A 15,328-nucleotide genomic window follows, 5' to 3' on the forward strand; every position below is an offset into this window, starting at 1 on the left:
TATATTTCATAGTTAATTAAAACTATTATAAAGCAGGGATTAAGCCGAAGGAAAGAGAAAGTGATCAACTATTTTTAGCGATGTATAATATGTGAAAGTATATTAAGCTACTCAATTCAACTGGACTTAATATTTTAAGGCCTTTAAACGATTTAATGTCTGATTTAACAGTTTGAACTGTTGACCGACTAGCAGTTATTTTTCACGTGGAATCAAGAGCCTGCTAAATTACAGGAAAAATTCTATTCTGTGGACACAAGAGCACTAAACCGAGTTAATGGCACCATCTGGTGATGGTAAGTGGATCTGTACCGACATTGAGGTACAAAGTGGGCTATGAACCTATTAAATATTACTTAGGTCACTATTAAACTGCTAAACGTTTAATCTGATAAAAAAAAAAAAGAATCTTAAATTGTGTGGCCAATATCAAATATTTATATAAAGAATATTATTTATTATTATTTTTAAATTTTTTATTTCTATTAATATTTAATATTTAAAAACACACACACACAATATAATATCAGAGGTAGGGGAGAACAGTTTTTTGAAAAATGGCAACAATTTACTGCATTCTTTAATGATTTAAAAAACTTAGATGTGGGTTGAGTGAAGGTATATGTGGATAAATGTATATGGTTTGTTTGTTTGTTTTTCTGTATTTGTATTTATTTTGTTTATTATTATTTTTTATTTAATGCTATTTGCAAGAATAAAAATTCCACCACAAACACACACACACACACACACACACACACACACACACACACACACACACACACACACACACACACACAAACACACAAACACACAAACACACACTATATATATATATATATATATATATATATATATATCCCCTGAACTAATTACTTCAAATTCAGACTAGGTGCAAGATGCAAACAATTAGTCTTTAAAACACTACAAATGAGTAAAAACTGTAGCAGAGATTCTGATTTGCTGTTGTCATTTTCCTCTCGTCTTGCCTCCCGCCATTAGTATTTATTTTTAGCCAATTGCAGAACAGTATTTACTGGGGAGGTGGGTATAAAGGTAGATGGGTCCCATCTGATTTGTCAAATTTAGATGACCAATGCATAAAATAATTGTCATTTATCACACGTCTGTGATACATACATCTAAAGTCAGAATTATTAGCCAACTGTAATTTTTCCCTAGTTTCAGTTTAATGGAGAGAAGATTTTTTTTTCAACAAATTTCTAAACATAACAGTTTTAATAACTCATTTCTAATAACTGATTTCTTTTATCTTTGTCATGATGACAGTAAATAATATTTCGACTAGACATTTTTCAAGATGCTAGTATTCAGTTTAAAGTGGCATTTAAAGGCTTAACTAGATTAATTAAGCAAGTTAGGGTAATTAGGCAAGTCATTGGATAACAGTGGTTTGTTCTGTCAGTCAAAAAACATTTGACTTAATGGAGCTAATAATTTCGACCTTAAAATGGTTTCTTAAAAAATTAAAAACTGATTTTAGTCTAGCTGAAATAGAACAAATAAGACTTTCTCCAGAAGAAAAAATATTATCAGACATACTGTGAAAAATGTCTGCTGTTAAACATCATTTGGGAAATATTTAAAAAAGAAAACAAAAATTCACTGGATGGCGAATCATATTGACTTCAACTGTATATTTTATACATTTATGAAAATCACCAAATGCAGATGTGCAGTGAGAAACAGACCTTCTCTTCAGTGGTCTGCGAAGCTCCTTCCCCCATGCTGGAGTCTCTGGACTGAAGCTCCAGAAGAGTGTGGAAGAGGCTGTCAGACATCACTGTGAGAAACTCAATCTCTGCGTTTGGATGTAGACCATAATGCACTGGGCTTTCGTGGGGCAGCATCTCGTCTATGTATGCATGGTAACCCTGGTAATCCAGGTTAGAAGGTACAATAAATCCTGGGGCCAATGACATCTTCCTGTCGAACTGCAAATGCAAAGGGAAACGTGTTAAAGCAAAATATCTGTTCATTAACAGTTTCCGTATTATATAAGTGTCTATAGCTGTTTATTTACGGTTGTAAATTGCATTATGGGAGCTTAATCTCTGCTCTGTTGTCTTTTGATGTTGAAAATTCAACTCTACGGTTTAACAAAGTGACGTCTATTGACGCCATAGTTTGAAATAATAGAATGTATAAGAAATAATATAAAGAGAAATAAGTCTGTAAGAAAATGTACTGGCAGTATATAACAAGGTTGTTGTACTGCAATATACAACAACAACCCAGGCAATATATTACTTTAAACTATTTAAAAATGTTAATAAAAGTCACCTTTTCGGATTTGTCAAGGTTAAAATTTGTTGGAAGAACTGTCAAGGTTCCATAAAGCAATTCAAAAGCATAAATAAATGGGGGAAAATATCAAATAAATAAAAAGATATTTTTTTACAATGTATAGACAGTAAAGACAATCATAAAGTTACAAAACAGTTAAAGTAATAAAACAGAAAGGCACTATATGTGCAGTTGAAGTCAGAATTATTAGACTATCGAGAAAAAAATTGCTTAAAGGGCCTTAAAATATTTTTTTAAAAATTAAAAGCTGCTTTTATTCTAGCCGAAATAAAACAAATAAGACTTTCTCCAGACGAAAAAAATATTATCAGACATACTGTGAAAATTTCCCTGCCATGTTAAACATAATTTGGGAAATATTTAAAAAAGAAAAAATATTCAAAGGGGGGCTAATAATTCTGACTTCAACTGTATATAATAAAGAAAAGAATAGTATGCACTGGTGTTGATGCTATAGTTATGAATATACATTTATAGTTGTGGGTGTGAATGTATCTTTAGTCTACATCAGTGGTTCTCAAACTTTCCTGGTCACGCCCTCCTTTAAGGCTATAAAAATTCTGGCAATATAAGAATGTTTTATTTCATGTGTATTGTCTAACATTTTTAAAAATCATTTTATTCTATTTAAAGCAACATTTAGGGATTTGAAAGCTATGGATGACATTGCATGTGTTGGATGATCACTTTTCGCCTGATCAATTCCTGTTCCTTTGAGGATCATTTTAAATATTGTTCTAAAATATTAGTTTTTATAAAAGCTAAAATATATAGATGTTAAAGCTGTTAAAGAGAATAAAGTGTCTAGGTCAATAATGCAGCCGATAGGAGTTATCAGAAATCTGAGGTCGGGAGGGGTGATAGGGTGTGAGGCTGGGGTCATAGAAAATACAGTTTGTAAATATATAAATATATAAATATGAAGCCAGATCGGTCTCAAAAATAATACATTTAAAAAGTGTAATTAAAAATCCAATTTTTAAATTCAAAACACAATTTATAATATACACAATTTCAATTTATTTGGCGAAAATATTTATTTTTATATTTATTATTATGATTTTTACTTGTGAATTCACAAATTGTGTGTTGTATTTATGAATTGTGTTTTGAATTTACAAATTATATTTAGTAAATGTGAATTGTGCTGTGCATGTATGAATGTTATTTCGTCAATGTATTATTTTAGAGTCTGATCTGACTCAATATAAAAACAATGGAAACATATGGAACCTGTGTGTGTGTACTGGTTTTAGTAGTTTATGAGGACACACATTTGTATAATTATATGGGTATGACACAGGTATTACAATGTTGAGTCTGTGTGTGTGTGTTCACACCTGGTTAGGCTGCATGTACTCCTCCAGGTAAGTTCTGCACAGTCTCCTGTCCCAGTCATCTGTAATGTGGCCTCCATACATGATCTCACCAAACAGGTAGCGAAGGTCTTCCCACGGCACCTGGATAAAAGAAGTCTGTTTACACTGCTCTGCATTAAATACAGACAGATCACAATGTTCCTAGTGAGGCAAAAAACGCCTCTTGAGACTGAAATGAAGTTTGGTTTTAAGAGTTGTCTTTATCCCTCAGAGGAAGCTCAGTGTTTGTCCTGTGCTTAATTGCACACCTGTGAGTTTGCTTCTAGGTAGTTGTAGAGCACATTGACTGATATGGTGAGATCTCCGGTGTTGAACGGGTACTTCCTGTTCCAGCCCTGCGGTCCAAATTTGCGTCTTTTGGCCACACAGGCGTGAAAATAGCACAGCGAGAACAGGATGGTCTTAAACTCCTGCTCACGGGAACACTGGTCCAGAATGTCCTACACATGAACAGACATGTTTGCAGTTGATTTAAAGAGTTTCTGTAGTTCATTTTTTCTCATTCCAATTAAACTAACACAGACGCAAAAACCATCATCATTGAGAAGTCTGAAGTTTGTCAAATTATGTTAGAATTTCAATCACAGGAAAATCATAGAAAAATTCTATCTTTTATTTTATCTATTTAATTTTACGTTTAAGTTTACATTTTTCCACACTGACTGAGCTCAATCTATTGAAGGGATAGTTCACCCAAAAATAAACGCTTACTTGTTATTTACTGTCCCTCAAGTGGTTATAAAAATGAATATGTTTCTTTCTTCTGTTGAAGACAAAAAATCCAAAATTTTAAAATCCTCGTGCTTTGAAAGGCCTTGAATGGTTTATTTATCAGAGCTTTTAATCCCATACACCCCTAGACGTGCTTTACGCTCATCTGATGCTGGTCTTTTAACTGCTCAGTCATTGCGGCTAAAATCTATAGGAGAGCAGGCATTCTCTTCATAGGCACCTAAAATGTGGAACTCTTTACCCTCTGATATTTGCAATGCAGAATCCTTGAGCATTTTTAAATCATCTCTTAAAACTTACTTTTTAGGGTAGCTTTTATTTGATTTTATTTGACTTTAATATGATTTTTTAGATCTATTACTGTTATTATTATGTTTTTAATACATGTTATTGTTTTACTGCTACACATTTTGTCTGTAAAGTGCCTTGAGATGCTACTTTTAAAGGCGCTACATAAAAGCTTTTTGCTATTATTATTATTGCAAAAGAAGATGATTTGAAGAAAGGTGAAAACGTCCATAGGAAAAACAAATACTATGGTATTTAATGATTACAGATTTTCAAGTTTCTTCAAAATATCTTTTTTTGTGTTCAACAGAAGAAAAAACTCATAAAGGTTTAAACAAGTAAAGGGAGAGTAAATGATGACAGAATGTTCATTTTTAGGTGATCTATCCGTTTAATAGACATATTTCAATATTCAGTAATACAATATATTGTGATAATAAACATGCACAATATTGATATCCTGGTCACTTCAAAATACTATAAATACACTGAAAATGGTTTTGCTGCTTGTTCAAACTACTTCTTTAAAATCAGCAGTGACAACACAATTGCTTTATGTTCAATGCACTTAAATTTGTTAAGTTCACTTAAAGGATATGTGCTGGCACAACACAAATGAACTGTGTGGAATCCTCCATTTTTTATAGTGTATTTATTATTTAAACTTTTAAAGTGCCTAATAAGGATTTTCAGATTTGCAGTATTTACATACATGTATTGTAATTGCATTGATGTTCATCACAGCAGCAAACGCTTGATAGGCAGTTATGGCCTAATGGTTAGCGAGTTGGACTTGTAACCCCAAAGGTTGCTGGTTTGATTCCCAGCCCTGGCAGAGGAAAATTGAAGGTGTGAAAGTGAATGAGCTGCACTCTCTCCTTCTTCTATACCTGAGGTTCCCCTAAGCAAGGTGCCCCTAATTGCTCCCCAGGCACTCAAAGCAATAGCTGCCCACTGCTCTGGGTGTATGCTCACAGTGTGTGTGCACTTGGATGGGTTAAAAGCAGAGGACCAATTTTGAGTATGGCTCACTTCACTTGAAGACTTAATAGGATGATTTATTTTTAATTGAACATTTTCACATGTTAATCTGGCCAATGACATTGAAAATCTCTGACTATTTATAGGCCTTTTGTTCATTAAATCTAAACAGTAAGGTTCCTTTTGTTAACATCAGTTCATTTAATTAAAGTCAATGTAATGACACAACAAAAGCAATTATTAATCTTAGGTGATGTTAATGTCTTAGTAGTGCTGTCAAAATTAGAGCATTAACGCACGCGATTAATTTGAAATATTTAACGTGTTTTAAAAATTAACACAATTGACACAGTTGCAGTTTTTTTAATTTCCTGTTGTGGCCGATGTGTGTTTACGTGCAAAGAAGTATGGATAAGACCAAGGAAGCGCTTTTAGAAAGAAAGTTTCAGTATAAAACAATTGATGTCGCATCACCAGGCTATCCAGCATTTCCTCCAGAGTTTCATGCAATTTTTGGTGTTCCATTATTAATCTTTCAACTTTAACTGCAGTTCAGCAGTTAACTCTCATTCAGCAATATATTGTTCATGCCCCGGCGAAAGGAAAGAAAAACGCAGCATTTTGGGACTCGGGGGGTCCTTTAAGGTAATCAAAAATCGCTGCTTACATGGTAGACTCTTAATCAGTATTATCTTAATCATAAAAGCGGGAGTATTGTTCCCCGATAATGTCAATAGACTGGACTGTCTTAGCAACTGGCTAAATGTTAAGGAGGACTAAGCAAAATTGTTTCTACTTTATAATTCATGTTCTCAACTCGCAATATAACTTTACAATGAGTACAATTGTTTGTATTCAATACTTATATAATAATTTTCCATTTCCCATTTCTAAAATGCATGTATTTTGGATTTTTTTGTAGTCCACTAACAATCCAACATGGAAATCCTTTTTGTTTGTTATTGGCATTGATTGTTTTGAAATTCAAATGGCACTTATATGCCAGTGTTTTTATTTCTGTAATAAATATGACGTTTCATGATTAATCATGATTAATTACAAAAAAGTGTGATTAATTAGTTAATTTTTTAAATCATCTGACAGCCGTATTTTTTAATGCCCAATAAGACATTTAAAAAGTCATAATCATTTTATTAAAATTCATTTTTTTATGTTTTATTTAACTAACATTAGCATAGTAACTAATAAATGTGCTTATTACTGACTGTTGATTTTAATGCAATAACTAATGTTAACTAATGAGACTTTATAGACCATTTCAATGTGGTGATGTCATTGGCCCATGAAGATTTCCTGCATGTTATCAAACTATTTCATAACTGTAACAAGAGGCAATTCAATCATAACTTCATGTTAAGATGGCTATAATAACATTATTTATCAATATGTGGCTTTTTGGATTCTCAGGCAGCTATAGAAATTAAAAATGTAACGCAGGAAATGCATTGGGACCATTGTTTTTGTTTACATCCATCAAAATGGTTTATTGTAAAGTGCTACCTGTTGTACTGTACTTTATCATCCTTTTACAATTTAATTTAAATTTAAAACGTGTACTTACTCAGAACATTTATTTACAATAAAGCAATACACTAAGAATTTTTTGTTTTAACCCCTGGCCCTGTTAAAGTAACCGTTTTGCAGCTTAGGTCAAAAAAGCTTCAGCAATTTATTGCAACAAGAATATTTAATACTGATTTGATCTGTTAATCAGCATTATGCAAAATCCAAATGATGTGATTATGCATCTTATTTGCTAAACTCATTTTATGAAGCAGTTCTCTGGTAGCAAACTAAAGGAGTGGGTGATACCACAAGAACAGCTTGATAAAAATAGCCCATTTCTTTCACCTGATCAAAGTTGTCCAGAGCAGCGTGCAGGTTGGCCAGCATGCCTGTGGGAGGCTCGTTAGTGATCTTGATGGAATTTTCCAGAATTCCCTGTGGAATGATGTGCTCCTGCGGGGTGGGTGAGGGTTCAGCGCTCATGAACACCCTGTAGTCTTGATGACTGTCTTCACAACAACATTCCAGAAGCTTCTCTAGATTTCCCAGCCACTTTGCCACCAGGTGAATGTTCTAGAAGAAACACATTTAGCTAAATATAAATAAAATAACACAATACACGCTTTACAAGTAGCAAACATCAAAAACACACCTGTAAAATGACCCAGTGGCCTTCTCTCGAGGCCTTTTCCATGGCAAGTTCAGCCACTGATTCCTGGCCCTGCCCTAGAGACACATTATGAAGCTTCCCCAGGTCTATAGTAAAGCCAAGTTTTTTACCTAAACGCATATGAAAATGTCAGGCATAATTTAAAGTCCATTTAAATCAAGAGTTTTTTTCCAAACAAGGAGGCCTGTTGATGACATAAGGCCAGGACACACCAAGCCGAAGGTTGGCTGCTGGGATTCGTTGGGCCGTCGGTCTGGCTAGTTGGTTGTCGGATCGATTTGGCACGAGAACAAAAACTGAAGTGACGAAACCAAAATAACTGATTCAAGCCAAAAAGTAGGAGTAAATTGTCTACTTTTCTAAAATATTTTCAAACGATACAGATTATCAAACATATTTGCACAAGCAAATCAAGCAAATCCCTCTGCAGTGAAAGACAAATACCGTGACAATGGTACTAAACACTGTTTTGTTTATGCTTTGTCCGAGAACGTTTCATCTTTCGTTTTTCATTTGTGTTTTCAACTTATGCCCCCCCACAGAAATACTCATCCTCTTATGCTGGCACAAAACACGCGCTCTTGTTTCAGTCAGCTGCCGTCCATTTTGGTGTGTTCATGAACAGCTTTTTGGTCCAAACGGGACCAGACGTGAGCTGACAACACATTGGTTATCGTCGGTGCTAGTTGTTTGGCATCGGCTTTGTGTGTCCCGGCCCATAGATTCTTTGATAAACTAAACAATAAGAGTCTTGCAAGCAGTAAAAGAAATAATATGATTTTTTACCCAGGGACTCAACATCTTTTAGTGGGTCCACTCCAGGGGACAGGATGAAGAATACAGGGGAAGCAGGACCACACTCTTTGAACGAACGTGCAAACTCTATCTTCCTGCCCTCTGTGTACTGCACACCAAGTTTCTCTTCCACAAAGTTCCTACATACACACATAAACATATATTTTTAATCCTTATGGGAACTAAGAATTTTTGGCCACACTTTATTTTGATGGTCTATTTGTTGAATTTAAGTTACATTGCATCTACATGCCGACTAATTCTCATTAGATTATAAGTAGACTGTTAGGTTGGGGTTAGGGTTAGTGTAAGTTGACATGTACTTGCAAAGTTTCTTATAGTCAGTTAAATGTCTGTTGAAGAAGCAGTATCAACAGATATTAAGCAGACAGTCTACAAATACTCAAATGGACTATCGAAATAGTGTTATTTTTCTGGTAAGCATAAAACTTCTTGCACTTCTTATATGAGACTCTGAACCATGAGTATGCACAATTATAATTTTGGCAATAGCCAAAAATACATTGCATGAACAAAATGATAGATTTTTCTTTTATCTTTTATTGATTATAAATCAATATTAAGTAAAGATCATGCTCCATGAAGACATTTTGTAAATTTACTACTGTGGATATATGAAAACATTCTAATAAACATTTCTAAGAACTTAATTTTGGACAACTTTAAAGGCAATTTTCTGAAAATTTGGATTTTTTTTTAACCCTCAGACCATGTATTAACTACATGCGACAAGCCATTTTGCTGTCTGTAACAAACACAACGCAACATTAAAATATTAGCCATTCGTTTATATCAGCCACTGCACACCCAGCAAAATTGTATGGGTGAAATATAAACTGTTTAACATTAAATATTAAAGAAAATATTAAACACAATTCAGATTTTTTATTATAATGTGTTCAAAAGTGTCTTTTTTTGGGGCGTGTACACAGGTCATTGTTTTAGGGGTGTGTTGCTTCACATGAAAATCAGTTTTTACTTCCCGTCCAACTTAACAAGGGGGTGGAGCCAAGAGCCCCCCTGCTTTGTGTATGGCAACAAACAGGGAGACAGAGAAGCAACATGAGTGAGAGGACCAGCTTTCAGCCATACATGTACGACTAAATCAATATTCCTAATGTGCCAGAATGTGTCAGAGTGGTAGTTACAAAATCATTTGTGTCTTTGTATAGTTTTACAGCCACTATGTAATGATGCATGCGTCATCCGTACAGGGATGTAATGATTAACCGGTTTCACTATTAACCGCGCTTAAATTAGTCACGGTTAACTGATCATAAAGGCTTCTCGACACCATTTTTCTGCGTCTGTGCCAGTGGTGTAGTGGTTAGTGTGTCGACACATGCACTCCGGTGCTCACGGCGACCCGAGTTCGATTCCGCCTTGTGGTCCTATGCCGATCCTTCCCCTCTCTCTGCTCCCCATGCTTTCCTGTCAATACTCTTAACTGTCCTTTCTAATAAAGGTGAAAACCCTGAAAAATTATTATTAAAAATAACAACAGTTTTTCTGCATGCCGAGACTAATAATCATGCACACTGGATTAACTTTGACTGAGGCTATAACTAAGGCAAGTTCGTTATTTTCAATGGAAGGACGCGCATGCAAGGCAACGCACTCACACTGTACAGCCGCACCTTGTTGAAATGATAGGGAGCTTCTGTGACCGTGGGAAATGCAAACGGCTGAAGTTTAAGGAAGACACAATGAAAAGTACACAGGTTTGCAAACCCACCTAAAGTTACAAACAATGGTGCCGATGAGAGCGATCATGTGGTGAATGTTGATCTGCCAGCCAAGATCAATTAAGTGTTTATGGAGAAAGTGCTGAAAGACTTTGTGGATCAGCTGTTTTTAATGGTCTGAATCTCGGTACGTTGCATTCACTGTGTGTTCAGCTCAAATGGCCGCTAAATGTAAAATCTCTGTTGCTCATTTGCAGGAGGACGATGAAGGTTCTTGTGTTGAGCCCTATGAGCCTTACATCCAATAATAGAGCAAGGGTGTTCCTTTGGTGACATTGCTTTGACTCACACGCTGAAAATGGTGGACGTGAAACAACAAACTGAGGATATGGCAATGCGTGCCTGTCAATCAATATTGGTGGGCGGGGGAATCACACTCCTATGTCATGTTGCGGTCGGTCTCAAAACCACTTCAATTGGTCCACCGCTTTTATGTAGTTAAATTGAAAAAAAGGACTGGGTGTGTTTATATCACCCTAATATGACTGTCTATACACTATACCAACACACGTCTGTCCAAACAGCTTGAAAAGTAGATTTTTCACCATAGGTGCCCTTTAAATGTACATCTTAGGCTGAGTGCTATTGTTGTTGGTTTGCACTGAGTCACTGGCTTTTGTTTTCAAACTGTTTGCTAGTTAATTTCAAGATCTGACCTGAACTATCTGTTGCTGCATTCAGTAGTGTGGCAATGAATGTCACATTTAATGGCATTGAAACTCACACTGGTAGCATTTAACACTGAATAAAGCACATAATCTGTACCTGAGATGACACATGTCTTTGTAGTTGTTTTGCCGCGACCTCACGCAAAGAGAAACTGTTTCTAAAATAGACATTTTGCCATTTGCCACTGCAAAGGATTAGGACAAAAACTGATTTTTAAAGCTTATTCAGCTCATGATGTAAAATCGACACTTATGACTGTTTTTTTTGGTCCAGTTTCACTTACAGAAAACAACATAATTTGTTTAGCATGATTATTAAAGTTTTCCCCATAATGTTTCATGACATCATGCTGAAAGGGAGCAAATAAAGATACAGCCATTAACTATTGCAGTGCATTATGATTGAACATGTGCACTATGGTTTCAGGTACCACCACATTTGGCTTTCTACATCTGACATGGACTATATAAGGGTATGAAGGGTATAATAAATTATTGACTTATGAAAATGGTAAAAGTGAAAGCAATTCAATTAATAAACATTGCAATTTTTATCAGACATTTTAATTTCAACATTCATAATAAGGTTCATTTTATCTGTCTGGCAGTGGTTCTACAATTGATAACATAAAAAGACTACTACTGTAAATGCTAAATCAAGCCCAGAATGGCTTTACTAAATGTATGATACATATAAATAATACTTACCGAACAGCGTACGTCATGCGGTCAGGTCGCAGAGCCCTAAGAAGGATGAGTTTCTGGAGTGAACTCTTGCTTTTCCATTCCTGAGGGAGTTTCTCTTTCTCTGGACACTCTGACTCCACCATTTTCTTCCAGCGTTTTGGAGAACCCTCGATGTCCCGGTCCAGACCACGAAACTCATCAGTGAAGCTCATTGTCTACAGAACAATATTCAGGTGTGTTTCAGCTGATAATCTTTAAAATTATCCATCACAACTTATCTATCGTAACTTAAAGGGATAGCTCATCCAAAAACGAACATGTCCTCTATTTATTCACACAAGTGGTTCTAAACTTTTATTAATTTCTTTCTATTGAAAATGTTAGAAGGAAAAAAAATTGACATCAATATTAGAGACAAAAAATACAATGGAAGTCAATGGCTGTTTTTTATTCTTCCAAATATTTTCTTTTGTGTTCAACAGAAGAAAGAAACTCAGAACAGGTTTGGAGCATTTATTTATTGCCACATCAGTAACTTATGGCTATTTCATGGCAAAATGGATATACATAAAATATTACATAATAAAACAAATTTGAATTACAATAAAAAGTTACTTAGACAAATATCTAAAATATAAATATATAAAATTCACACAGAAATATATTAATATATAAGTTAAATATGATTTTTTTGTTACATTTTTGATAAATAATTATAGATTCTTCCTGATTTTTGTCTAATGGTATTAAAACTTCCACATTCCAACAAAATATGTTTTATGGTAAGAGCAGCCTGGCAGGTTTGGAACAAGTGTAGGATGAGTAAATGATGAAAGAATTTCCATTTTGGGTTGAACTATCTCTTTAATCATGGAATATTTGTATAATTTAAGTGAAATTACACTACACTGTTGGATTTGATTACACTAGATGAGAAGGGTAGGATTGTGAGTTTGATTGTGTGTATGTTTCTAAAGTCACACTTACTTTAACAGCACTCCAGACCGAGTTAGAAAGGAAATCGAGAGGGCTGACATAACTGTGGTCAATGTTGAAGCGCAGCAGGAAGTCCAGTTCCCGAGGGTCAACCTCCTTTTTCATTAATAACAACTGATACATATGCACAGATCACAAAAAGTCAGGAAAAACAAACAAAAGAAAATGATGAGAGTTCATTGTTGCATATCATGCCACAATGTTTGTGCTTTCAATGTAACCAATGAAGAGCAGCACTGTGTTTCATCATGTTTACAACAACTTCATTTGGATCACACACCAGATGCGTCACTTTCAGTTCAAGACAGTTATTCAAAAAAGTCAATAACCTAAAAAAAATGGACAAAAAAGGTGTGTATTCATATAGACAAAGGCTTCCCAAAGTCTGGACTAAAGACTGGAGATAATTCAATCCCGAACCACCACCATTTCAGGGCAACACTCTTCACCGCAGTAAGCATTTGAATGGGTTTGAATGGGTGAGGATGTCAGTTTCAAGAAAAGAAAAGTTGAGGGAACACCGAGTTTTCAAAAAATGATTGGGCATAAAAGCATGCATTCGTTTTGTTTGCTGTGTAATGACATATTTGGAGTTGTGATGAGTGGAAATGTCAAACGCTACAAGCAAACATTTAGTCAGCTGATGGAATATAGACAGTGCCCTTCCTCACATTGCACTGCTCTGTATTTTTCACCATGTTACACTGAACTACCTCTGGATTTGTTTTGTTCATAATCGCTGACACTTAAAGGTGCAGTATGTAAGCTTGACACCCAGTGGTTGAATTAGGTATTGCACACCTGGTTCAAAACAAACACAAGTGCAGGTTTCCAGACACCACCAACAGCAGTGTGCCTGACTATTGAGCCTAAAGGCTGATTTAAACCATGTTCTAACTAAAAGCAACGGCACATAATAGAAGAAATATTTTCCATTTTAAAAAGAGTGTTTGTCCTAACCAACAAATGAAATTTCTATTTTAGAAATAGCTTCTTTTTTTTTGCATCAGAAAACTAACATTGATCAACTCAGGAACACCTCATGTACACACAATACACATTATGGTATTTTTATGCTTTAGAAGAGTCAAAAACATGCAGCACCTTTAAAGTAAGTGTCACTTGTCATTTTGCCACTTTGCACTTGTTAATAATGTTTTTTTACATGGAAAATGCCTTTCATTTTTTAAATGGTCAATTTATGTATATTAAAAACTAGTTTGGCCAACGCAGTGGCGCAGTAGGTAGTGCTGTCGCCTCACAGCAATTAGGTTGCTGGTTCGAGCCTCGGCTGGGTCAGTTGGCGTTTCTGTGTGGAGTTTGCATGTTCTCCCTACGTTCGCATGGGTTTCCTCCGGGTGCTCCGGTTTCCCCCACAGTCCAAAGACATGCGGTACAGGTGAATTGGGTAGACTAAATTGTCCGTTGTGAATGAGTGTGTATGGATGTTTCCCTGAGATGGGTTGCAGCTGGAAGGGCATCCGATGCGTAAAACATATGCTGGATAAGTTGGCGGTTCATTCTGCTGTGGCAACCCCGGATTATTAAAGGGACTAAGCCGAAAAGAAAATGAATGAATGAATGAATGAATGAATGAATGAATGAATGAATAAAAACTTGTTTTGTTATTACCAACTGTTCAGTATCTTTGATATTGATAAAAATGTATGTTGGCAATTGAGAAAGACAAAAAAAAAAAATCACTCGTAAGGCTAATTAAATAATTACAGAATTAAAACTTTGGGGTGAACTAACCCTATAATGTGTGTGTGATATGTGTGTATGGTTTACCTGAAAAGTAAGCTGAGCAGCGAAGGTAAGCTTGTCTCTCTCAAATAAGCCTCTGTTGATGTAATTAAATGTAGAGAAGGTGATGCAATCTATCAGTGTGTTCACACGAATCTTTACATCTGCAGAGGCGTCAGCATTCTGCACGGCTTTATGGAACACAACATTAAATGCCTGCACAAAAAAGATAACACACACACAGAAGAAAATTAGTAAAACTACAAAATGATGTGACTTCCCTTAATAGCTCAAGACATCTCAAAAAGGCCAACACAGCAACACAAATTAAGTTTGTGGACAGGGCTGCTAATCTAATCCTAACAGATGGGGCACTAATTATTTTAGTTTGAATTAATTCTGTTTGGTGGCGCACAATTAACAGACCTCAGCTTTAAATAAGTGCAGGAGGACCTGAACACCTGTCCTACAGAATTCAAACACACACACACACAAACAAGGCCGCACCTTGAGGGAGAACTGGTACATGGGGTTGATCTTGTTAAGGTCATTGATGATGAAGTATAGGAGGGATGCTCTGACAGCCACGGGCCGGTAGTGTTCACGAGCCTCGTTAATCTTCACCTCATTAACCTTCGCTTCCAACACCTACAAAAGCACAAAAAGCTGAATCAGACGAACATACAACAAATGACAACTAAAAGAGTGTAAGAAAGCGAAAATCTCTAGCTTGCCAATTGTTCTAAAGAAAGTTAAAAAAAGAAC

The 15,328-nt window shown here is 35.4% G+C and overlaps 1 protein-coding gene across 1 annotated transcript in view; it reads right to left on the reverse strand.

Annotated features, from left to right (window-relative positions):
• The window catches only part of dnah9l (dynein, axonemal, heavy polypeptide 9 like), a 147,399-nt gene that overhangs the window by 6,012 nt on the left and 126,059 nt on the right, over positions 1-15,328 (reverse strand). Inside the window, exons 70-79 of the mRNA XM_056459340.1 lie at positions 15,071-15,211; positions 14,609-14,779; positions 12,809-12,931; positions 11,843-12,036; positions 8,692-8,840; positions 7,888-8,015; positions 7,581-7,808; positions 3,956-4,147; positions 3,669-3,803; positions 1,713-1,955 (exon numbers count right to left, since the gene is read on the reverse strand). Coding sequence (XP_056315315.1) covers positions 1,713-1,955; positions 3,669-3,803; positions 3,956-4,147; positions 7,581-7,808; positions 7,888-8,015; positions 8,692-8,840; positions 11,843-12,036; positions 12,809-12,931; positions 14,609-14,779; positions 15,071-15,211 — 1,704 coding nt within the window. The remainder of the gene's footprint in view (positions 1-1,712; positions 1,956-3,668; positions 3,804-3,955; positions 4,148-7,580; positions 7,809-7,887; positions 8,016-8,691; positions 8,841-11,842; positions 12,037-12,808; positions 12,932-14,608; positions 14,780-15,070; positions 15,212-15,328) is intronic.

This window comes from Danio aesculapii, chromosome 6 (genome assembly GCF_903798145.1).
Source record: "Danio aesculapii chromosome 6, fDanAes4.1, whole genome shotgun sequence".
In the NCBI taxonomy this organism is placed as follows: Eukaryota; Metazoa; Chordata; class Actinopteri; order Cypriniformes; family Danionidae; genus Danio; species Danio aesculapii.